Genomic DNA, 26,880 nt, shown 5'->3' with positions numbered 1-26,880 from the left:
ATATACAAAATCATTGCATCATTTTAAAACAAATCACAATTCCATTTATATTTAAATTAAAATAACAAGCGAACATAACCCGACAAATAACGTGCTTCAGGTGACACGATGTTTAAAAATAAATATCTTTAAATATATTTAAAAAAAATCCTAGTCAGAGGCGAATAAAAACAGATCATCTTACATCGATGTGGCTTGATCATAAATAATTCATAAATCTCAACCTCTAGTTTTCCCACACCTGGACAAAGGAAAAAAACGCAAACTTTCTACAACATGGACACTGAGTGGACATCTATGAATTTATAAATGATGTATTAATGTAATTACATATTTACGCAGCTTCGTTTAATCTCGACGATCTCATTCTGTGCTATTCTTGCTTAATTTATTCCAGAACGCTAATTTACAGGCCTATTTTCACTCGCGTTTATTATTAAAAGTATTATTAAAATGTCTGTTCAAACATGACTGGCATTAGGCTATTATACACAGTTTATATTGTTTTTTTTTAATAAGCTTTGTAGGCTACCAAGTTATTTGTACCAGATCTTCTTAAAATGAGAACAAGAGTTATTACCTCAGTTTTACGGAAATCGTTAAATATCAACATTCTAAATATTTCTATAAATCATTCACAACATAGCAACACTTTCATGTTTTCATAAATCCTTTATTTCAAGCACATTGTAAAATATCTGAAAAACGTTGAAAAGCTACTGAATTATAATATGGGAAAAACACAGTCCTTTCAAACACACTAAATATGTGAAGGTAAGTGCCTTCACAGGTTAGGCAGGTGTCAACATGGATTGGAGTCTCTCTGGCTCTGTTTTTCCGATGTCAGTCACATCATCTGAGGTCTGGGCACAGGATCCTGGTGGTGTGGGGGATACCAGTGCCCGTAATTGTTCATATAATTGCTGGGATGTATGGGTGGCACTTTGTTGGCCATAGAGGCCTCCCAGAGCTGAGAGAGACCTGGAGAGCAAGGAGAGGATGAGGAGGTGGTGTGAAGAAGCTCCCCTTCAGGTCCACTGGAGCCATGCTTCATGATCTTCTTATACTTGGAGCGCTTGTTTTGAAACCATATTTTCACCTTCAGTAAACAAAAAAGAAAAAAGAACATTAACATACATGCAAAAAAATTACATGTTACTTTTTTTTAAATATACATGCTACTTCTTACAATCGCTTTCAAGACATCAGAGGTCTATTTTTTATGATATTGACACTCTGAAGAATTTGTCAGGCAGCTTGAAGAGTCTTTGCTGAGATGGACTCAGTGACATTGCTGCGTTTCATTACACACACATTCAGCAATTGTTCCGCCCTGCCATTTTCATGAAGGCAGTGAAGCATGTGTCTGACATCAACAATCACAGCGTAAAAATAGGTTTGAATTTAGTTGAACTGAAATGACTTCCAGAGAGCTTGTTTGGTAGACTCTGATAAAATAATCATGAACACATTTGGCATTGAAATAAGTACATATTGATGCTAAAGCCACCCAAACATATTTAAAGAGATAGTTCGCAAAAAAATTAAATTCTCTTAAAATGTATTCATCTTCAAACCTGTATAAGTCTCTTTCTTCTGTTGAACATAAAAGAAGATAATTTGAAGAATGCTGGTAGCCAAACAGTTGCCGGTAGCCACTGAACTCAACAGTATGGAAAAATATAATGGATGTCAATGTGTACCAACATTTTCAAAGAAACTCATACATGTTTGGAACAACTTAACAGTGATGAAATAATTTTTGAGTTAATTATGCATAAAAACATTTTTATTTCATGCACAGCTCATCATTTACTCACTTCAGCAGCACTAACAGTTTTATTCCTATCTATATTCTGAAGGTTTTTACAGAGGGGTTTGTTCATTCATTCGATTTATATAATACAATGCTATTATTACATTTACTGTTATAAATATTTATATATATTTTACTTTAAAAACAGTTTTCTCGCTGTTAGCAGTATTTTCTGATATAAGGAGTGATACAATACAATTGATATTTAGATCCCCTCAGTTAAAATCTTTTGCTCCAGCATCTCAACAAAATGAAATATAAATGTTCAGATTTCTCTTCTGGAAAAGAATTCAGATTGAATGAATTAATGCCTAATCTGCATATTTAAACAATATTTCAGAACTTTCTTAATTAATCAAGTATGGCTAGGCTATATCTATTAGTTAAAAATGTTACCCCCTTTCACCTGTGGTTTTAAAACATCATTTATTTGAATGTATGACCAGACAGTTACAGTGGTGAGAGTACTCTGGAATTACAAAATAGCTTTAAAATTCATTTATTTCACTGCAAATACTTTGGCACACAAATGTTTGAGAAGTGTCCTTCACTGATGTAGGAGTTTATGGTTCCTTTGCCAGAATGTGCACTCAATTTAGAGACCTTGGAGACCTGAAATTGTGCCTTTGGAAGATTTCAGCTAAACGCCTGCATGAAAAACACCAGCCACACTGCGAGACTGAGTCAGAGAGCCCACCTAATGGAGTTTCCATAACCTCAGACAATCAAAATCCATGCAAGGGGATCTTTACACAAAGTTATTAGTTTGGCTGTCAACAGATTTAATAAACACACGTAAAAAAAGGATTTTCTTTTTTATTTCCAAAGATTGGTTTGCCAAACAGATTTTATGGTGAGTTGATGGATTCCAGACCTATGTTATACGCACAAGGAGGGACTCGGAAAAGCCAAAAGCATGTGCTGTGTGGCACTTGTTTATGCGCCTTCTATCAGGTTTATGGATCAAATGCAAACTGTCAGCTATGCTCTGGATTTCAAATCATTGCCACCAATATTACATAACTTTGTGTATCACTGTAGTTTTGCAACCACTGTCTGAGGTGAATGTGAGAGGCATTCGTCAACCGATGACAGGAAAACTTAGATGTGCTTTGATGAAAACCAAGGCGTAACAGCTCCTTATAGCTGAAAGACAGACTGAACTCATTCTCCATGGCTAAAAGTGTGGTGCAACCTGTCACACGCAGGGCAGCAAGTGTATAGCGTAAATGTAGAGGAAGGGAAAGAAATGAAAAACTGAGCAAGAATGATGGGAAGCCTTACAGTATATGTCATATGGCTGCACCCAGGCTTATGTTTGGGTTCCATGTTTCTGCACACACATACACATTTCTGATGCATGCATCAATATTTTACTGTTCATTCCTGCATGTGTGTGTCAACAAGAGGGATTTATAAAAATAAATCAATGTCCAAAACACCACCCAACAGGAACTCATTAATGGGTGTGACATCAACATAACAAGCACAGGCATATGACTCGTTAATCAATTAGCTTTCCCTAAGAGAATGCATTCAAAACATACATGCTTTGCAAATGGGATATTTAAAATGGGATAGCAGATGGGTTTTGCACTAGTGAATGTGAGTCTAGTGTAGAAGACATTTATCTCATCCACTGGCCCAGAAACGAATGTATTTTGTTAAATCAATCACATGAGTGCGGCTGGATATCTATTATTAAGCATAAGGCTTAAAGCAATCAAGAATAAATTATTCTTGGGATAAGTTCTGGAAAAAGACTCTCTCAAACTGTAAAGAGTAGGAACACAAAAGTGAGTGTGCTAACTTAAAAATGAAAGTAAAGGTCGGATTAAACAAAATCCTCACTTAGATTTAACAATACTGAAACAAATCAGCCTACTTGTGTATACATGACACAAAGCACATAAATGCTCAGAAACCAGCACTGACTGATTCATCATGGTCTCGCCTGAATGTTCATCCAGTACGATACTGAGTTAAAGCCTCACCTCAGCAGATAATTACTTTCAGACAGATTTGCAGGTATTTCAGCACTTGAGCCTCACAAAATTTCATGGATTTTATTGTATTAGAAAATATCAAACCAAATGACATTTGCAGTTGCAAGTTACACTAGACTTTTATCACAGTAGTAAGGTCACTTTAAATCGAATCATAAGCATAGTTCTTCACATCAACATGAACTATGAACATATTCCACTACCAAGTGTCGAATACTTTTCAATAACCAAATAATCTCAAAGCTAACAAAAGTTTGTAAGGGTGTTATTTCTTTATAAATCCTGCTCATTTTAATATTTTGCCTTTAGAACAAGTGTTCATGTAGTTCAATTGGTAGAGCAATTGTAGTAGCAAGGTTGGAGGTTCGATTCCCCGGGGTAAAAATAGCTTGAATGCACAGTTAGTCGCTTTGGATAAAAACGTCTGCTAAATGCATAGATTTAATTTTTAATTTTAATTTAAAACAATTGTTATATAATAACAACAACAACCATACTTTAAACATATGTTTAGTGAGGCTAGATTTCAAAGTGTCTAAATATTTTTGAGACAACCCCAAAACAACATAAAAATGGAAAATACTAAAATTAGTTTTGTGTTAACTGGGCACATGACAAATGCCAAAATGCCTACGTCACTCTAATGAGGTTCTTCAAAAGATCATACTGTATAGGCCTATAACCTACTGTAATAAAAATGAAGCCTAACCCATAATCTTGTTGCACACCTGCTCGCCGAAATTAGCAATTCGTCCTGCCGTATACTACTCACTGAAGACTAGGCCTCATAGCGATCAGGAAGAACACGCTGCAGTTGTATGGTGCCACACAGAAGTGGAGATGCTGGACATTTACCTGTGTTTGCGTCAGTCCCAGTTTGGCGGCGAGGTCTGCGCGCTCGGGCAGCGCGAGGTACTGGGTCTGCTGGAAGCGCTGGTGCAGCGCCTGCAGCTGAACACTGGAGTAAATGGTTCGCGGTTTGCGGATCTTCTTCCCCTTGCCATTAAGGCGAAGTTCACCATTCTCAATGACCGCTGGCTTTTCGTGGTCTTCAGGCATGCAAACGAAATAAAACGACAGCATTATGACACAGTAAACGCTTTGGATAAATGTCTTAAAACAAGCAGTTTACAACTCTGTGAGAGAAATCGTAAATTATGACCTGCTAAAGAGCTGTTACTGTCTGTTTGATTTACAGTTGCCAAATAGGAGATTTATCTGGTGTTTAGGGGGAACATTAATGGGTCATCATTTAAGAACAGGAAACCATAATTAACGTCGCTTTAAAGTCAATTTTACAGGCCGACTTTAGTGTTAGCTTCAGTTTGTGTGCATTGCTCTGTCGATGAATTGCTAAAATGTGCAACGTTTATCTCGACATTAATGATATTTTTGACGAATGCATTAACTTTATTATCACTAAGAGAAGCGTTACGTCAAGAAAAGGTATGAAACGTTTTAATGTTGCCTTTAAATAAGACCCACCCCTCCCCCACGCAATAAAGTTTAAGTCCGAAAAACAAATTCTTGCAAAAAAGCCTTGCAATCCACACAATTGAGTGTTTGCCATTTGCCACTGATTTACCCAAGTTCACTGAAACCCTTGGTCTTTAAAAATAAATAGGCCAAGTGAATTTATTTTCTTTTTTACCAAATCTGGTTGCCTATTTATTTAAAAAATGTGAATGTAGTTAAATTAGCTACTGTTATAAATGCAATAAATTTGTATTAGGCATAAGTCATGGCAGATATTAATCAAATAATGACACATCCCTGTATAAAGTTTGCTTCTAATTTTGTAACCTACATTTTGTACAGAAAAAATGCATTAGCAAACATGCAGAAAGCATGCAGAATCTTTTAGGAAACAACGAGGACACGTCAAAACCTCACATTCTGATGTTTTATCAAGATACTCACTCGTCTCCTCAGCCCTCGCGTGCGCCAGAGTACTGCTGTGGTTGTTTGGCTGGTAAGGCATGTAAGCACCGGGAGCAGGAGCGCTCACCGGCCCGGGGTAGGCGTATCCCAGCGGCCGCCTGTAATGGGACGCGGTGGAAGGGTATGGAGCATCGTGCTGGCGGTGTCCGCCTGAGTGCAATCCATGTACCGGGTAAATATTGTGTGCGTATCCGGATAAATGCTGCTGGTTGGTTGAAAGTCCGTGGCCGAATTCTAAAAATGCTGATTTGGAAGGATCTAAACTATTCAGCGTATCAGGCATGAAACTCATAGACATAATTGACAGTCAAGTCCATAAAGCCCGAGGATGGTCTGAGTGCTGCATTGAACATTCACTGTGCTCGAAAAAGACCTTGAACCGGATCCATCCCAAGATAAACTGGGACAAAACAAATAACCACGGATTTCTAAATGAAAACCTATTTCCCAAAGTCACTGCAGTGAATCTCATAGGTGAATGCGAGGTTATCTTTCTCAAATCATGACAAAACCGCGCAATATCCAAGTCACCTCGGGCTCGAGTTCCTGTGTTTCTGACTGACTCGCGCTCCGCGAGAGCGCGCGATGATTGGTGCGTCACGCGACACCGTGGAGCGCTAAATGCACTTGATGAGCATTTGCTATCGAATTGCTGATAGTGAGCCCTGATATCGATCATGTCACATAATAATGATCAATTTAAATACATCCTTTATTGCATGACATTATAGTAATAATACAAATCAATTAATAATTTGTACTATTACAAACGGCAACGATTATAAAAAGAACTACGAGACTTATATTAAAATATGAATATGAGTGTCAGTGTAATAATGCCTGCGTCCGTTAATGCATTTCAGTGTATATTGGGGGTTCAGCCACCTTAAAATGTGATTATGTGACATTTCTCCATGTTTAGTGAAATCTTCTGAATACACTTATTCTAGTTGTATGCATTGATTTCTTTCAAAACGTTTCACAATACAGTGGTTTGCGCTCTGTGACACACCTTCTATTCAGAAACTAAAATGACCGGAAGTTGTTTGTTAATCCATTCCATTCCTCCGGTCCAGTTTTTGTTTGTTCCACACTGTACAGGCATTCCTGCTTCTTTTAGCAAGGAGAAACTCGGAATTTTTCTCTAAATATATGTTATGCTCGTAATAAAGTATTTGATACAGCGATTATTCACATTTAAAATACGAATTGTATACAGGCCTACACATAAATATCGAATGAACTGGAGTGTGTGAACAAAAGTTTAAAATGTCAACGTAGAATTTAGGTTTTATATTAAATATTTACATTTAAGTTTAAAGGTCTAGGAAATAAGTCAGAGAGAGAGAGAGAGAGAGAGAGAGAGAGAGAGAGAGAGAGACTCCGGAAAATTTCACGTTAAACAATTAGGCCTACTTAAATTAGGAAAAAGTTATCAAGTAGACAAAAGAAAACAAATAAACTAAATTATTTAAAAGGTATTTTAATCAATAATTGAATACTAGAATGATTTATTTATTTTATTTATATATATATATATTAGCTACTTTTAAAATCGTCCAAGTTGGCAAAATGTTCCTTTAATTGAAGAACCACCATCTAGCAGCTGTTTTCGCTCATCTGACCCTGAAATCACAAAATGCAACCAAAAGCTGCTTTTTTTAAATCTGATAAACCGTTGTAAATAAATATACGGTTAGTTTATTTTACAAAAGTGTTTAAGTGAACCAGTGACCTTTAAAGCTGAAATCCTAAATCAACCCTTAGTTTTACTGGGTTCATAAGCGAATTTGATATATATATATATATATATATATATATATATATATATATATATATATATATATATATATATATATATATATATATATATATATATATAATGTTGTTACATCTTATATTAAGATGTAACAACGTGATGTGGACTCCCCTTATCAAACACGTCGGCATGGAAATATTTCAAACATTACTTAATAATCATGAGCCAGAGAATCAATTAAAATAGGCTAAATTGTTAATTAAGTTATAGGTATATAAAATGTAAAATAAAAGATAAAAGAAGTCCAGATCCACTTTGAGGATCAGGCTATACTATAAAGTCTATTGCAAGCGGTATCTAAAAGTAAAATGAAGTTAAGATATGAATATTTGTGGGTAAAATGTATTTAAAAAATGTGAATATAACGAATAATATAGCTACTGGTATTTTTTTTGCGCGATGCATGTATTTCATGCCATGACGTTTTCTTGGAGCAGTCAGTCAGAGTGGAGGTGCGGTTACAGGCGGGAGGATGAAAGCGCTTCGAGATCCCGCTCATACTACAGTCAGAGCCCGACAAGCCTTTGAGCGTCTGACAGCGCGCGCAAACACACACACACACACACACACACACTTACAACAACAACCAATTCATACTCACATTCAGACAGAATTGTTTTAAGCTCTTTTTAAGACCCATATGATATTAGTGGTTGTTATTATGTTTTGGTTTGAATTCAGGCCACATGAGGTGTCAGTAGATGTGTTAGGTCTCTGTGTAAAAATTAATAACAAAATAAACTAAAATCCCATGCCCGGATTTGAGATCATATTGGGTGTTAAATGACAGAACTGCTACTTATTTAATTTAATTTGTAGCCAAATATCCACACACACACACACACACACACACACACACACACGCACACACACACACACACACACACACACACACACACACACACACACACAAATATATATATATATATCAAATATCATCATGGTTACACCTTGTACAAGACCCATACACCCATAAACAGAACAACATGTTATCTATTTTTATTTTAATAGTTGCACATTCTGTGTCCTCTACTGAATTAAGACTTTCATAACATTTTGAATTAAAAATGAAAATAGGATGGGTGGCTATGATCATACAATTATTTTAACAAGAACATCGATTACCACAACAAATGTAGACTATGCTCAAAATGTGCAAAATGCATTGATAAGTATATTTAATTAATTTTATCAATAACAGAGAGTAAGACTTATATGTGCAGTGGATTGTGCATTTCTGTGTAAACTGGAAAAAAAAATTAAACCTGACAATGTTAACATCCAAGTAAATGGTTAAAAATATTATTTTATTTAATATCGCTGAATCAATCAAAATGTATAAATTTATACCATCAAAACTACATTTTATGGGTTACATCAGATTATATATTAATAATAATAATTATAAAATGGCAGAAAATCATGCACTATCCAAAATCAGTAATAATGATGGATCTGACTTATAGTAAATGCATGTAATAAAAGCACAAAATAGAGTAAGCAAAAAAAGATATATAAGCAAAGTCATTGCCCTGTAAACGTGCCAGGGGAGCGTTTCCCAAAAGCTAGTTGCCAACTAAATTAGCAACTTTGTTGGTTGCAATACAATTTAACAGGTTGGTTGCAAGTTAGTAACTATGCTTTTGGGAAAAGCACCCCAGTTTGATTTATTAATTACTGTACTGCTCAGCATCTTACATCCTTTCAGAAGAGCCTGCAATACATGTGACTGTTAATCACACCCTGAAAATCCCAGCCATCATAAGTAACTCACAGCAGGGAAACCTCTCTTTTCATCTGTCTCAGAGTATGATCATTAAAGCAAAGCTACTTCCATATGTTGCAGAAGTGCTGGTGTGCCACTTGTTCATTCTGCTGAGATTTCCTGTAGGGGACCACAATGGGCTAAGATCCAAGCCATGGCAGCTCATGGTCTCCAAGCCCAGTGGACCAAAACATACCCACAAATTATTGTCATGGCTAGACCACATTCTCTGAAATTACAGTGAGGATGTGACATGACAATTTCAATGAGAGGAGAGTTTTATCAGTTCTATCGCAAGTAAAAGTCTTTCAAACTACCACTCAAATGTTTGGAATAATTAAGATTTTTAAATGTTTTTGAAAAAAGTATCTTATTCTAACCAAGGAAGCATATTATTATCATAATATAAAATAACGTTTTTTTGATTTTAATATATTTTTAAATGTAATTTATCCTTGTGATGCAAAGCTGACCTTTCAGCATCATTCCTCCAGTCTTCAATGGCACGCGATCCTTCAGAAATTGTTCTAATGTGCTGATTTGTTGCTCAAAAATACTTACTGTTTGAAATAGTGGCGTTGCTTATCATTTTCGTGGAAACCATGATTCACTACTATTCAAAAGTTTGGGGTCAATTAAAAATAATAATAATAAATAAAAATTCAGCAAAGATGCATTAAATTGACTGCTGAAAAAAAAAAATATATATATATATTAACATAAGTTAAAATGAAAGAATTTGGTATGTATTAGAAAATAAAAAATCAAACTAAATGATGACCTTATGCCCAAATACCTTATCTTAATTTTGAACAGTATGGTTGTTCATTTATCATTCAAAACCCCAAAATAAATGCCATTTGGTTTGATATTTTTTATTGTGTAATGCAATGACATTTATACATTATAATTTGTTTGTTTCTTACATGTCCAAAAACCTGGACATGTCCTTTCATACAGGCACTATATAGAAGTATATGCAAGAGACTGTATTTCACAGATAACATGCAGCAGTACAATGCAGCAAAGCTGTAGCCAGAGCAGATCTCTGTGAATCTGGGTGTGGGACAGAGTGGAGAGGGTGAGAAGGAAAGGTAGACGCTCTTTAAGGCTGTAATTATGCCTGTGTTATGAAGAAGAACAAAGCAGAGCCCTGGAGTCATAGTGCAGGGATGTGTCCTCACAGTGCCTTAATACACACGAGACTGAAGGTTAATAACAATACACCAGAACGTGGCCCAGACTGGCTGGCGTCTGCTGCCCTGCACACGTACGTCTCTGTCAATGTGTGTGTGTGAGAGACGAGAAAAGATCGAGGAAAACCTTCCTAGGTAAGTGTGCGTGTGGATCTTAGACGTGTTAAAGTCCTGTTAAGTCCATCATTGTCCAGTGATGTGGAGTGACGGCATTCCTTTTTATTTAAATCAGTTTTCTCTCTGGCTCCATCTTTATGTCGCTTCTTATCTCATCATCTTTTCGTAAATGTGTTGGAAAACTGGAATTTCACATCTATGGGGTCTTTCACAGGCAAAAGACTGCTCTGGGAATCTGGGAAAAATTATTTAGAAAAGTGTTAATATTTCCATATATTTTTTTTGTATTTTTACTACATTTTAAAATCTGAATTTGAAGTGAATTTGAAGTGGATATACACAATTTCTTCATGTATATGTTCTTCGTGTATGCCTTCATGTATAGTATTTGATCAAAATACAGTAAAAAAACAGATTTATTATGAAATATATTTTTGCTTTTAAAATATATTTCAAAATGTAATTTATTCCTGTGAATGTACTCAAGTTTTCAGCATCACATGATCCTTCAGAAATCATTCTAAAATGCTGATTTGCTGCTAAAGAAACATTTTTCACTATCAGTGATCTTGCTGCTTTATTTTTTATGTGGAAACCGTGATACACTACCATACCCCATAAGTTGGGGGTAAGATTGTATTTATATATATATATATATATATATATATATATATATATATTATTTATTACTACTTTTAAATTGACCAATTGACAGTTAAAACACGTATAATGTTACCCAAAAAAATGCTGTTCATAATTTTTTTTTTCATACAAAAATCCTGTAAAAATTATTTCAACAAAATATTAAACAGCATAATCGTTTTCAGAATGTATAAAAAAAAATATGCTGACCAAGGCTGTTTATTTAATCAAAACTACAGTAAAAACTATTTTATGAAATGCTATAAACATTTCACACAACTATTGTAATATATGCAATTTTATTTATATTTGTGATTCCACAAAAATAATAAGCAACACAACTATTTTAAACAGTAAGTATTTTTGAGCAGCAAATCAGCACATTATATTATTTCTGAAGGATCGCGTGACACTGAAGACTGGAGTAAATAGAAACGTTTTCCATCAAAGGAATAAATTAAATTATTATATTCAAATAGAAAACGGTTGCTTAAAATTATAATAATATTTCACAATATTACTGATTTTACTGTATTTTTGCAGCCTTGGTGATCAGTAGAGATGTCTTTCAAAAACATGAAACAATCATAATTAATCCAAACCTTTGACAGGTAGTGTACGTGCTTGTGTCTTGCAAACAGCAATGTTTACAACAGGATTTGTCTTCTTCCACTCATGTTTTGGCCAGAGGGGATTCTGGGTCAGAGGAAGCGGTTGGTGTGCTTTGTAGGATAAAGTCTGTTAATCTGTGCTCCAGGCTACTAGAAGACCTAGGACTGTTTTCTGTGGTCCACACTCGCCGTTTTATCCTAAAGGTTATCAATGGCGTGTGCATGCTGGCAGGGAGCTTTGCATGGGGTCTGCATATGTGACTATTCAGAGGGAGATCTTGAAGATTACTGATCTAGAATTCATGTTTCACACTTTTAGCTGCCAGCACTCCCTGAGATAATCAGCTCGAATCATCAAAGCTTCACTCAGCACTGACGGGACGCAAGAGACACAAAATGAAAAAATGACAGTGAGAGAATGACAGAGAACAATCTGAAGCGTAATTATGAAACATGTCTAAAACCTTTGTGAAATGAAGAGAAGCTAATAGAGATGATCAGATGGCAGAAGAAATAGTCTGTCTAATCCAAATAGTATGTTCATTATTGAATAACCATGTATCTCAGTTTTGTTATAAATTGACTCTTGCAGAACCACATATCAAATACATTTCCCTCTTAACCTATGATCAATCAAATTCCTTTGGAGGGAATTTGGAAATATATTATTGTTACTTACTTTCATTTCTGAAAAGCTTTCAAGTCAGATAATTGAGACTCAAAAGTAATTTGATTTTGCTGAAATAAAAATGACACTGTGTTGTGCTGCTTCATATTTTTGTGGAACCGTGATATACTATACCTTTAATAATAATAATAAAAAAAAAATAATACTTTTATTTAGCAAGGATGCATTAAATTGTTCAAAAGTGACAGTGAAGATATTTTATAATGTTATAAAAGATTTCCATTTCAAGTAAATTCTGATCTTTTGAACTTTCGATTAATCAAAGAATCTTGAAAAACGAAATGTTTCCATGGTTTTCCGAAAAATATTAAGCAGCAGAACTGTTTTCATTAAAAATAATAAGAAATGTTTCTTTAGCAACAAATCAGCATATAAGAATAATTTCTTAAGGATCATGTGACTGAAGACAGGAGAAAGATTCAGAAAACTCAGCTTTCCATCACAGGAATAAATGACATCTTACAATATATTCAGTTAGAAATATGCTCCTCCAAATTGCAATAACATTCCACAATATTACTATTTTAAGTTAAAATGTCAAAATATCTAATATGAAAGAAAATCTACCTGAATACATTGTATTACTGGAATGAAAGCTATTCTAATAGTTATATCAAGTTCCTTAAATGCAGATTTTCATTTAATTGATTCCAGTGATAAAAAGCCAACGGCACCTGCAGAGGTAGAGAAAAGAGTAGGAAAATCAGAATGAAATCTTTCAGGCATTGAGAACCCATTGAAAAAAGCCTCTCTTGTAATTGCTGCCAGACAGAAATGTGAGGGAAGTTGCTAGAATCTCTCTGCATGAATGACTTGACTACGGTAATTGTAAAATGACTGTCTATGTGTGTGACCACAGTTTCTGAGATTTGATTAAAAAAAAAAAGAGAACCAGGTGTAATGTATAGTTTTTATAGGACTGTTAAGTGGTCAGCTAGATAATTCAGTCGACCATATTGTCTCCACAAAAGTTCATTCATATTAATTTATTTTTCACATTTTATATGATATGACACACACACACACACACACACACACACACACGTTTGTTTTTGTGAAAAGTGGGGACATCCCATAGGCGTAATGGTTTTATAGTGTACAAACTGTATATTCTATCGCCATTCACCAACCCTACCACTAAACCTAACCCTCACAGGAAACTTTGTGCATTTTTACTTTCTCAAAAAAAACTCATTCTGTATGATTTATAAGCGTTTTGAAAAATGGGGACATGGCTTATGTCCTCATAAGTCACCCTCTCCTTGTAATACCTGTGTCATACCATGTCATTATACAGAGTTGTGTCCTGATTTGTCACAAAAACATGCCCAAACACACACACACACACACACGCATGCACACACACACACACACACATATATATATATATATATATGTGTGTGTGTGTGTGTGTGTGTGTGTATGTTGCATGTTTTGGCTAGGCTATAAACTAGAAAATGAATCTAAGGAAAATTATTTTTTCATTCACTAAATTTAATGTTTCTATAATGACAAAACATAACAAGATTAAATCCTACGCACAATTAATTTCATCATCAAATAACAGGATGTAAAGAAGAGAAATAAAAAAAAATGAAAAAAAAAGGGAGAAAGAAGCAGAACGATTGACAGATAGAGCGTATTTAATCCAACTCACTAAACATTCACATCTGGATGGCAGGAAAACTGAACTGGAGCGAGTGCAGAAGTAGCGCTGAGCTGTTTTCTGACACATAAGCAGAGCAGAAGACACATTCCAGAGGACGAGACAACACCGGGGAGGGGGTTTGGGCTTTTTCCACTGTAAATGTCACCATGGACCACAAAAAACCCCCAAAGTGCGCTGAGATCAGCTAAAAGCTGCAGTGTGGATTGCAGAGACTGGGGGTGTCTGAGATGCAGCTGCTGGAGGAGATGGGCACAGTTCAGCTGAGGTCACCCAAAACAGTGTTGTGCTACCTACTGAGACAAGAGGTTACAGTTTACATTGAAACACTACTCTACAGCACACTGTGATAGCTTCTAGCTATGTCATATGACCCTGATGAAAATATTCTTTTATTCATTTTAAACATCATGATAAACAATTCCATATTTTACTTTGCATCTTAGAATTAAAGAAAAACTTCACCAAACACTGAAAAGTTTATCTTTTATGAAACACATATTTTGAAAAAAAATTTGCCTAAATGTGCCTATTTCCACAGTTAAAGTTTATGTTTCATGATTTTGAAGACATTGCTTCTCATAATTGTTTTATTATTAATTTATTAATTTGTAATACTTTTTTACAGCTCACTTAGAAAGTGAAGCAAAGTTATTCCAGTGAACCTGGGCTGAAAAAGTCATCCAGGTTTGGAGTATGATGGTGGATTTTGGGGTGAACTATCCCTTTAAGAGGGACTTTTTGAACTAGTGTGCTGTCCTATTGCAGAATGAAGGACATGAGGATAGCACACGGGAAGAGAAACGCTCCAAACTTCGGTTGAAGTCTAATCCCAAGGGAGTGGAGCACAGCACATGCACATCCAATCAACAGACAATGCAACAAGGCCTGAGGTTTCCAGTATAGACAGGGATTTCTAAAGACCGGTTTACCAGGTCCAGGGATTATCCTTCTGGGGTTACCCGACCCCTCAGTAACGTGACCTGCTCTAGCCTGTGGTCTACTATGCCCAGAGCATTATGATTAACCATCTCGGCCTAGTCCATCTGTACAGCCAGCTTCAGCAAACCTGACATCTGTCTAAGCAAAACAAGAGCACTTCCTGCACGGGAAACACGAGAAAGACATTCACACTTATTTGAGTTTCAACATCGAACGCCTCTCTATGACGACTGATACTTTAGACATCTCGAGACCTAATCAACCAATATGATTTGTCCTTCCTTTCACTCCCATGAATCAAATATTAAGAAAGTGCCTGGCCCAAGGTCAAATCCCTGTCTCCAGAGCTTCTCAATAGAAGCAAACCACCGGGATCAAGTTCAGCTCCTGACAAGAAGTCCCCGGCTCTGTCAAGTGTTAAGTTCCACTGTGACCTACAATGGCACACAATGGCCCTCGCAGCACCCCGGCTGTCCCTGCTGAATAACACAGGAGCCCAGGACGTGGACAGGTTAGCAGTTCACTGAAACATGGGACTAAATATCTCTACCAGTTTTAAAAGAACAACATTTTACTTTTTAATTAAACAGAGTTGACTTCTAGAATGTTCTTAAATCTACCATTTCATATTATTTTCTCTTTATTTTATTCAAATTAAGATATTGTATTGTATTTAGGGACATCTTGTAATATCAAGTCAATCTCAAAGCTGAACATTAATATAGTATATAACTATATACAGTATAACACATATAGTGTGCACAGGCTAGGAAAAATATCCATAAAATGGAATAAACAGGATTTTGCACCCAAACACAGAAAATCTAATTCAGCATTCAAGTCAATAAAATGTTCTAATGGTGATTAAAAAAAAAAAGTCCAGGTTGTGCTATGTTATATAACAGATGAAGGCATTTCTGAATCACAGAACTACATGTGCAACATAACTATAAATGCAGGGGCAAAATGTTCTTTCAACAACAATAACAGAACAATGAAAATAAACTGCAATGTTAAAGGTGTCTCTCGTGGCCTCAGGTGACTTCGTGACAGAGTGTCATATCTGGGAAGTTGTTGCCAGGCCCTGGGCAGAAGAAGAGGAAGAAGGAGAGAGGTGATGCTATTCCCCTCCCTCTGTTCCTCTTTCTGTGTCTACTAAGCGTCGGATTGTCTGCCATTTGAGGGACAACCACTGACTTCAAAGAATCCATATTTTTGCTGCTGTCATATTTAAACGACATGAGACACTTCAGACAACCTCTAAGACAGAAAAGAGGCATCCGTCTCTTCCCACCTGTAAACTACACTATTTAAAGCTTCAAGCACTAGAGTCAGACAGCTTATGTCAGTTAGGTTCCAAAATCTAGTGAGGTGCCTATGTAAACAGCATTTTAAGCCTAATTATAATGTACTGCATGCTTCACAGTGAAGGCCAATAGTGAAGAGCAAAAAGTGAAAAAATAAATAAAAAAAAATTAAAAAAATTGTTATACTAATTTTATTTGACATTTTCTTTATTTGTAATTAGTTAAAAAATGAAGTAGTTTAACATTTGATTTTTGCTCTATTTTTTATAATTTGTATTTTTTTCTACATTTTATTTTATTTATGATTTCTTTTGATTATTCATATAATATGCAAAATACATAATTTTATTTGATTTGAATTTAAATGAAATACGTTTTATTTTATTTATATTTTTAATAAAAATTAAGTGTTTCACACAATATTTGGAAGTTGAATTGCACGCAATATTTCTGTTGTTTGTGTGTTTTATGTGGTTCTGTGTTATTAGGATGCTATCTTCGAAGGCAGCTGTATTTAAAGGCATCACAGCTCACTATAGGTTTTGGAACTGAGCCGTTATGTTTTGTTTATTGCAAAGGTAGATGTGCACCAAAACTAGAAATTTTGCACTGATTGATCTCTTATCATGTCTGTGTGATAGTGTTCATTGTGATCTCCATGTCTCCACTGTCACATTTTAATATGTCTACACAAAGAACTAACCTATTGTTCAGGTGAAAGACAGCGCCCTCTACAGTGGCTCAGGGTTACATGAAGATTGATGTGAATGGATCTGTGACCTTTGAAGAAGATCAAAGCCACACAGGTTACATACGTCTGCCTGTTTAACGCTTTCATCTTCATGCAGCTCAGGGAGTCATGACCCAAGCCTGTTTATCTAGCCAGCGCACTGCTGGAAGCATGAGAGATGCACCTGCATACTTTCTTTAAGAGAAATTGACAAAAAGCCAACTAATTGAGTTGCTATTAAACAGGCTTAGAACATAATCCACCTGTTTGAAACACTCTTAAAATGGTTCTCTTTTGGCACCTATAGTTCCACGAGGAATCGTTAAACTTTCCATTTCACAAAAGGTTCATTATAGTGGAAAAAGTGTCTTTAGATTATTAAAAAGTTGGTTATTTAAAAAATATATATATACATATATTTTAAGAACTGTTGACTGAATTATTCTTTGGGGAACCAAAAATGGTTCTTTTGGAACATTTACTTTTACGAGTGTAGAGCAGATTGTCAGCAGGCAATACACTAGAGTTCTTGTTGACTGCGTAACAGTAGCAACCTAAACGTGCGAAGACTTGGCATCATTGGTGGGTAACAAAGAGCTATTGCATTCCAGCAGTGAGAGTGAGGTCAATTAAGCCATTTCCTCTCCAATTTATCTCCCCGCAGCACCTAGATCAATTGGACTGCAGCTGCAAGGGCCATGTGCATCTGGGAAAATGAGAAGATTAAGGTAAACCTCGCTTGGCCCCTAGGAGAAAAGATTGGCAAGATTGTCTTCATGCCTGTTTCAGATGAATGGGGATTTCAAGTCTGGCTGTCTTAAAGGTGTGTGTGCACAGAGTTGGGATAAGGATGGGGTGTTGGTCAACACTGTATAATTTTGTCATATTGTGTCATGATCCAGTACATGCTATAAGTTTTGCTAATCTTATCATATTTTTTCTTCTGAGTCTTCTCCACCTTCTCGGGTAATTTAATCATGCTATGAAATTAAGTAGAACTGAAAGTATAACTTTATATAATAATTGTGTCAACAGAGTTTTAGTTTGGATCAGTTTGAGTAATTATGTATTTCTTACAATCAGGGCCATGCACGGGGGGTGGCCCGGTGAGGAGCCCTCTCAACACCATTGGGCTAGAGTACTGTCAATCTGACAATGTCTAATGCCACTGGATCCTAGCGTTGTCAATTACAACCTGAAAATTTGATAATGCTCAACTGATGTGGATGTGGAGTTTTTCAAACGACCACATCTCTGTTCATATGGCATGTAAACCACTCAGTAATATATTTTGGAATATCGCCCTGTTCCCTTTGAGTCAATATGTATTCTGATTACTTTCATGTGACTCATCAAGTTATTATATGTAGCTAGTATGAGTAACAAAATGAGTTCCCTGTGTCTAGATTTGACTACAAAAATAATGCAAAGCTTGCCATGCATATCAACCTTTATATGTCAACTTTTACAAAAAAGTAGTCTATTATAGTGTAAATAATGTATACATATACAAATACATAATCTAATACAAGTATTTTTTTTATATTAGGCCTATTGCATGGTGTATTTTTATTCGGTTTGTTAACAAAAGTTCTATGTATAATATAAATTTCCGTTGTACCGTTTTATTGTTGTCCATACAAGCAAATGACGTGGAATTGCTGCTTATTTGAAAGTGAAAGTTAAATGTGCACAGGCATTCAGAAGCTAAGGAAAAGAGGGAAAACCCCAAAGAACTCCACCCCTTCATGAAACCGGTATTACCAGTTTTGTCACACATCGATTAAATGGTGGGAAAACTTCATCACTGTCTCAACCCTAATACTCTCTCTCTCTCTCACACACACACACCCACACACGTATTATATACATACATATACTGTACATATACTGAGCAATAACTAGCCTCACCCCCAGTGATTTCGGCCACTACTCCTCAAAATTTCTGTGCACGGCCTTGCTTAAAATATTATGTAAATGTTTGACGCCACTGGAAAGAATGATGAATACAAACTCACCTATGCAAAAAACAAACAAACAACAACAATAACAACAACAAAACATTTACTTTAGAGATTGCACAATAAAAGAGCTACCCTATTTACTAAAGACACTTTTTGTAAATCAAACAATTTACACGTCGGCTACAACAACCTTAAACTGGGGGCAATTACTTATAAATGCATTTAATATATTAAGGTATTAATTTTAATAATTAATTGGCATATGCAATTCATTTAATAAAATAATTAAATTGTAATAATGACAAACTTAAATGTAAAAATAATACTAAGGTATGAGATTAAAATACTCAAATGTAAGATCCCTTCAGCCATTGACCTGAACTAACCACTAAAGTTTAGTTATATCCAGTTAACAGGTTTGGTTAGCAAAACATTCTGAGAATGTTAAGCTGAATTCAAATTTGCATAACATCTAGTAGGTTCTAAATCTAGGCTGAAACTTACTTTGCAACCATTAAAAAAGTTCTATATAGTATGAATATGGTTAGTTTGAATTCAATTCTGACATACTACATTTGGCATGTTATCACCAATATCAGATCCATCACTTCACTAGCACTGAAAACTTCTCTCGGGTGGCTACATGGGATATTAAAGTGTCCATCTAATGCACATGCCAGAATCTCAGTGGAAGTAGTAGGTCATGTTTGTCATGCTGTTTTTCTTTTTCTTTTTGTAAATATACTATGTAGGGTGATAGTAGGCATATTAGGACGCAGTTACTTTATGATTCAAAAAAGAAAAGCCACAAAGACCTTTTTTAAACCAACCTAGAAATATAAAGAAAAGCCAGGGAAGTGATTTCACTTTAGAAGTGAACTTTGATATCTCATATTCCTTTAGATGCTGCAGTCTGTGGACATACAGCTGCACTGTGACCGAAGCCATCTGGAGCATTTCCCTTAAGGCACTCTAACGCCTAAGGCCTTCCACTCCAAACCCAATTAGCCAAATCACATTTCAAAAGTGCTTGAGTTTACCAGCCAATGGTCAAATCCTTCAGGTGTCAAAAAGAAGGCTTAGACCTGGAGGAGCGAACCAGAGAGCAGAATGGAGTAGGATTAGAGTGAACAAAAGGGTCACAGATATCCTCCAACACCTGTGCGGGTACTGTGGCCAGTGGAGTGTCTGCTAATGGGAAAAGCCTTTGGTCCAATTTGCAGGTGTTCAGAACCTAATCTCCCATCTCTTAGGATGGGCCGGGTATCTGTTTACGTCTATACTAGTTCGGAAGACTCAGTCTCACTTGATAGGCAGAAGACTTCCATCCACCCTTGCAGCGTAATCTAGGTGATCAATCATTTACATCAGTAATTAGGGCCTGGTGTCAAAACAGAAATGGAACATGAGCATGGGGACTTGTGTGCAGTGGGGTTGACATCAGACTTGGCAAGTGTTATGGCCGATGTGGGTCTGCGTGGGTGAGTTTGAGGGGGGTGCACTTTTGAATGATGAACTGTGGTCCAGACGCCTGAGGTTAAGACATTCCACACAAGTTGATCAATGTTTAAGAATACCATTTGTTCCATGTCATCCTTTAGACAATCAGGACAAAAACTAGAAGAAAAGCTCTATTAGTACTGCTAGATCAAAAATCAGTGTCTCTTAGGCATGACTCCACAGTAAAAGAAAGAGCCACTGGCTCCTACACTAAAAATAAAGCTTTCCAAAAAGGGTTTTCACAGCAATCCAACAGAATTTGGTTGAATTGGTTCCCCAAGAGCCTTTAAGTCAACAGTTCTTAAAAGAACCATTTTTTAGTGTGAAGGACATTTTAAAAATCTAAAGAACCTTTACCACTTTCAAGAACCTTTAATGCAGTGTAAATCTTAAAGAGGTCATGAACTGGATTGTTATTATTATTTTATAATGTTCTCTGAGTTCACATATATTTTTAGTGTAATTTTACATAAAAACATCATCATTAAGAGGTATTAGGCTATTTTCTATACTGTTTTTGAGCCTCTTTGCAAAATGGTCTGTTTTTATTGGCCAGGCGCATTCAAGAATCACAAGTAAACGCCCACTGCTGCGATTGGCTAACAGTTTTGCTTATTAAATAGACGCCGCTGTGACATACTCTGAAAACAACATGGGTCATTTGGTTTAAAAACATATAAATACTTAAATGGTCTGGAACAGACAATGCAATAATAGTAAAAAAAAAAAAAAAAAAAAGTTTACTGACACTTATGTGTTGCAACATTATTGTTGGATCCAAAGTAGACTCAGCACTGAATCCTCTTTTACTTTCAGTCTCTCTAAAAAGCCTCATACAGTCTTGTTTAAAGATTAATATGTAGTAAATTAATGCAAATAAACAAACAATCTGGAGCTCTCTGCTAATTTTACCCCCTGTAAACACTGGACACGCGTGGTGCAATGCGAATATAATCTGCAAGTTTTTTCTACACTGGATGTGGCATGGATTGACACAGCAAATCTACGACAGCAAACAAGGCATTCTCACTGCTTCTGACCTGAAAGAGAGCGAGGAAGACTTTACTATTTTGTCATAAAGTGACAAAACTAGCTGTTTTCTGAGCTTGGTTTCAATAAAAGCCATTTTTAAACTAAGAAAGTTTTAAGTTTTGAAACGTACAAGATGTTTTAATAGTACATCGATCTGTTATATGTCAAAAGATCGAGGGAAAGTTGATTTCTCAGTTCACAGCCCCTTTAACGTTTCTTCATGCCAATAAAGAAAGTAAGAGTGTAAGAAAGAAACATTTAGGAGTCAAATGAGTTTTCAGTTGACATATTACAGAATTACCCTAGAAAAATGGTTCTTACAAAGCACTTTAGTTCATAATATTGTTACTGTTGAATATTATGGTCCAATTATTGCTATTTACTAGTTGTTTATGGGCATGCATATTACTAGCTGTTTATTAGTAGTTATAAAGTGCATACTAATGCCTGTATGACCATATTGTAGATCTCTTAATTCTAACCAATACCTAAACTTAACAACTACCTTACTAATAAACAGATAATTAGGGGTTTGAGGCAAAAGTCATAGTTAATTGTTAGTTGATAGTGAGAAACTACCTCCCAAACTACAGCGTGATCAAAATATTTTAAAAAGTGTTGTATGATGTGATTTCAGTTTTTCTTTTCTCTTTGGAGTGTTACAAGCTCTTGGTGCATACAAAAGATCTGTAAAGTTGCATAGACTAAAGTCTCAAATCCAAAGAGATATTATCAAAGTAAACACGCCCCCACATGTCTACATCACTATGCAGAAATATTTGCATAATGCCGCCCAAATGTTCACGCAAAGAAAGAAGGCGTGGTTTCAGTAATCACAGTAAGTGTTGAAGCAGGCATGTCAGGGAGATGATGTGTGTATGTAGGGAAAAGCAAAAGCAATTTATTTGTAGGAAAGTAGATGCATTTAGGAATCTTTAAGATTACTTACTACAGAACGGCAGCGCATTTTATGTACAACAATTTCATGAACCTAGGAGAGGAGGTCATTCTGACTTTGCTACGACAATCTGGCACTTTTGAATCAGCTACTGTAAGTATGTTTTGTTATTCGTTAAAGTATTTGCTATTGACTGTTCAAATGCAGAGTTTTGCGCATCGCGTTTGTGTGTGTGTGTGTGTGTGTGAGAGAGAGAGAGAGAGAGAGAGAGAGAGAGACAGTCACACAGTGGAGTCCGCTGTCTTAACCGTCCGTGTCTTATGTACTGCAAACACATATGAGCTTCATCACTGTGTCTGTCACACGTCTCTGTTCTGCTTTCAGGCTTGAACTGATGGTAAAACTAAGGACATTATTAACTGTCTTTACATTTATTTTGAAAGATGAAGATCGCAATTTTGAAAAGGGCCATTTCCAACGAGTACTTGCGATGATCGGCCAATCACAATGCACTGGGTCAGTTGGCCAATCAGAGCAGACTGCGCTTGTCGGAGGGAGGGACTTTATAGAAAATAACATGTTTGAGAGAGACGGGGTATAGAGGACCTAAAATAATTTACTGAATTTGAAAAAAATTTACAAAATTAAAGCATGTCAACATATTCTATTACACCAAATACACAGTCATATGTGTACAGACATAGCATCATATGACCCCTTTAAAAACGTTTTTTCCTTTTCCCCCCGATTTTTTCCTTTTTTCATTTAGTAATGGCTTTGAATGATTCATTGACTGATTCTGTTTCAACCTGATGCAAGCACTGTTTCATGAATTGTTTTGATGGACTCTTTTAAAAATAATTATTTATTCATGAATAAATATTATACATATTATTATACACATTCTGGAGCCCTTTGTCTTGTCTAATTGCATGAATTGAATGAGATCAAACTTTTCAGTATTTGGAGAATAAAAAAGTATTAAAAAAGAAACTATGAGTGACCAATGTGAAACTATGCATAAATTATATTATACAGCACACTCAAAAATGGAGGCAACTCAATACTACATTTTTAATTATTTTGGCAAACTGTATGTTTTATTGAATTTACTTATTTAGAACTGAATAATAAAAAATATATTAATGATAATAATAATTATTAGATAATAACTAATAATAATAAATCACTAACCACCAAGGAGAAGCTATACAGACCCAAAAATAAAACTAATAGAAATGCTAGAAAATAAAATGTTTTAAAAAGATGTTTTTATCCATCCATTTAGATGGGGGTTTTGGGAAAAATTAATCAATGAACAACCAATATGAAGTCATGCAGACATAAAAACAAATTACAGAAAATGAAAAGTAAAAAAAGAAGAAAAAAAAAAAAGCCTCCGAACTGTTCTGAAGCTGGAAGTCCATCTAACTGAAGTTTATTACCCGTGGGAACGAACCCAAGTCTGCTCTTACAATAATAACTCCTCAACCTGAGGAACTGTAGGTGTTTCACTTTAACCTTTCACGCTAAATACCAGTTATATTGCCCAAGGCAGGGCAAGCGTTTAAAAGTCTGTCTCAGAATGTAGAGTTTCTCATCTGAAATAAGGCCACGCTTTGAAGAGGTGGGCCTGAGCCATCGACTGGTCCAGTAATGAATTAGTCTATTGGAGAAGGCAGTCAGGGTGGGGCAGCAGATCAAAGCATGTTTCTCTTATTGCCTGCACCTCAGGTGATGTTGAGGCATGCAGCCAGTTGGGGTGATACACTGTCCCACACATCACCAGGAATGCAGAGAACTTCATATCCCTCTAGAGTCGGGTTTCACTGTAAATGCTGGAGATATAATTACATGCAACCACTGAGATCAGTCATTATGAAAAATGGCTGTGATCAAAATACACATTGAGCTACTGTAATAAAGAAAGGATTTTTCAGGATTGATTTGGAGATTTTTGGGGAATTTAAAAGTATTACATAGGCTTGGTTTCACAGTCAGGGCTAAGATTAAACCAATATAAGGCCATAGTATTGGGACATTTAAGTAAATTTTATAAATAAGCCTTAGACACAAAAATATTACTGGTGTAATTACTGGGTCAGACATGCATTTAATCAGGGACTAGGCTTAAGAATGGTCTGTGAAACCTGGGGATAGCATTATTAATACAATGTATATATGTTAAAATATCATGATCTTACAAATAAAAAGATAATATTTTAAGGCTAGGTAATAATTGGTTTTAAGTGTGATTACATTAGAAATCCTACCATACAAAAAAGTATGCAAAAATAACACAGTGGTCAAAGGGTGTTAGTTACCCCAAAATTGCAATCTGAGCTGTGACGCACATTAGTGTGTAGTAGATTATCAAACAAGGAGAGAACCAAAAGTATGATGGAAACTTAGTTCTGTCCATTGGATGAGATAGGGATTGCACTCAAAATAGTTGCAAATCTAAAGTGGCAAAAATAATAATAAATGAAACACAGAAGCACCGATGAATCATTCACAATAAAAGCACAGTAAGGAAACCAGGCCTCATATTCCTCACATATTAGAGTGTGAGTGAGAGGTAGCATAGATTTCTGTCTCACTTATGCATTTAAAAAGTGTCTTTTTGGGGTTGTTGTTTATAATGTTTTCACATTTAGTCTGATGTTACAAATAAAGCCTGGGCTTCATAAACAGGAATATATCTAGTGTGACTAACATGTAAAATGCACAGTTTGGCATTATAGAAAAAAATATTTCCTATTAATTCATTAAGGCTAATCTTACAAAAAGTCATAAACAGGGCCTGAAAAACAAAAAAATATAAAATATATTTAAAATTTGAAGTTCCCATTTTGTTCATATGCAATAAATAAATACATAAATGCAAATAATCTACAATTTTTCTTACTTATTCCTCCAGGGAAACTCACTTATGAGACTCAGTAAGAGATCATCTTCTTTGGACCCCAAAACCAGCTCAACCTTTTTGGTAGCACCTTGGCCATGAAAGCTAAGGGGCTTAGGAATTATGCCAAGAATCAGTTGACTGTGTAATTGGTATAACAAAACCAAAATTGGGGAAATATAATTTGGTATGCTTCGCCATTGCCTGCCAATCACCGGCTTCCAGGGGGTAATGATAAAGCACTCATTCAGAATAATAGCTCCTCAAACGTGCACTGGGATATAATCCTAGTCAACAAAGATCACTTTGAGAAATAGTGCAGAGGCTCTCCTGAGAATGTTCACTGTATGAAACAAACATCAGAACACATACAGAAGAGCCCTTGAGACCTCATCTCTCTAAGCTGGATTACTTTCCTGTGGGAACAAGTCGTCAGAGATCCATATTTGCCGGTCTCAGTAGTTGCGCTGTATTTACTGTGCAACCACCGAGTGTTAATGCCATAATCGCACGGCTCTGCTGTTAGTCAGACAAAGTGGCTTGTCTCTTAAAGAGGCCAGCGATACAAGCATTGCAAACTGGGATGTGTTTACATCATTCCAACACCTGTTTTTCCCACAAGTTCTTGTGAATGCTCTCTCTGTGATGCTGACTGGGGATACTTGTGAGACAAATGATCCTGGGCTGTGGGACCTGTTGTTGTCTGTTCCTCTCGAGTCAACACAATTATTTGTGGTAGATCAAAAAATCATTATCACACACAATAGTGTGCTTAATTCATAAACATAACCTCATGGGTTTAGCATGGAGGAATAAGAGCAAGCACATTTCCTGTAACATCGGAGAGCTTGGATTATAGATCTGATGCTTTATATTCGAAATAAAGGAAGTCGTCTTTCATTGTCTTCGTCGATAAGAAAATCCTGCAGTTTGAAGAAGTGAGGAATGTTGCTGTAGTCTTTGTGGCTTTTGATTAGTCTTAATGATCTATCAAGAGGGGAGATCACAGGGATGTGGTGGAGACCGTAAGAGAGAGTAAGAGAGCCACAAACCACAAACGAGACTAATGAGATAATACTGTACGTTTGCAAGCTAACAAAGTACCTGAGTATGCTGAGTATGAGGAGAAAAGGCATGAAGAAAATTCCCAGGGTGTCATTTTAAAAAATGATGGAAAGCCACAAACACTGCATTGAACTCTGGGCTGAGAAGAAGTTCATCGGAAAAATGTGCATCTACTGTAACCTACATTTTTGCCTAACTCATAAAATAAAAAAATAAAAATAAAAATCATTGCAGTTTCCAGTTGAAATGAGCACCAGTGGCAGTAAAGCA

The 26,880-nt window shown here is 35.8% G+C and overlaps 1 protein-coding gene across 2 annotated transcripts in view; it reads right to left on the bottom strand.

Moving 5' to 3' along the window:
- Positions 1-652: 652 nt before the first annotated feature.
- Positions 653-26,880, bottom strand: part of LOC128025013 (homeobox protein Dlx4b-like) — an 84,564-nt gene continuing 58,336 nt past the window's right edge. The window contains exons 1-3 of one of the 2 annotated variants that reach the window (XM_052610960.1): positions 5,743-6,304; positions 4,678-4,871; positions 653-1,099 (exon numbers count right to left, since the gene is read on the bottom strand). In XM_052610960.1, the coding sequence (XP_052466920.1) occupies positions 848-1,099; positions 4,678-4,871; positions 5,743-6,061 (765 nt within the window). In that variant the 5' untranslated portion in view covers positions 6,062-6,304 and the 3' untranslated portion in view covers positions 653-847. Of the gene's footprint in view, positions 1,100-4,677; positions 4,872-5,742; positions 6,305-26,880 lie in introns of those variants that run through there. The other variant, XM_052610961.1, reaches the window with a different exon arrangement.

The sequence above is a fragment of the Carassius gibelio genome, chromosome A12, assembly GCF_023724105.1.
Source record: "Carassius gibelio isolate Cgi1373 ecotype wild population from Czech Republic chromosome A12, carGib1.2-hapl.c, whole genome shotgun sequence".
Classification (NCBI taxonomy): domain Eukaryota; kingdom Metazoa; phylum Chordata; class Actinopteri; order Cypriniformes; family Cyprinidae; genus Carassius; species Carassius gibelio.
Note: the sequence above shows the minus strand (reverse complement) of the source record. Positions and strands in the feature narration are given on the sequence as shown.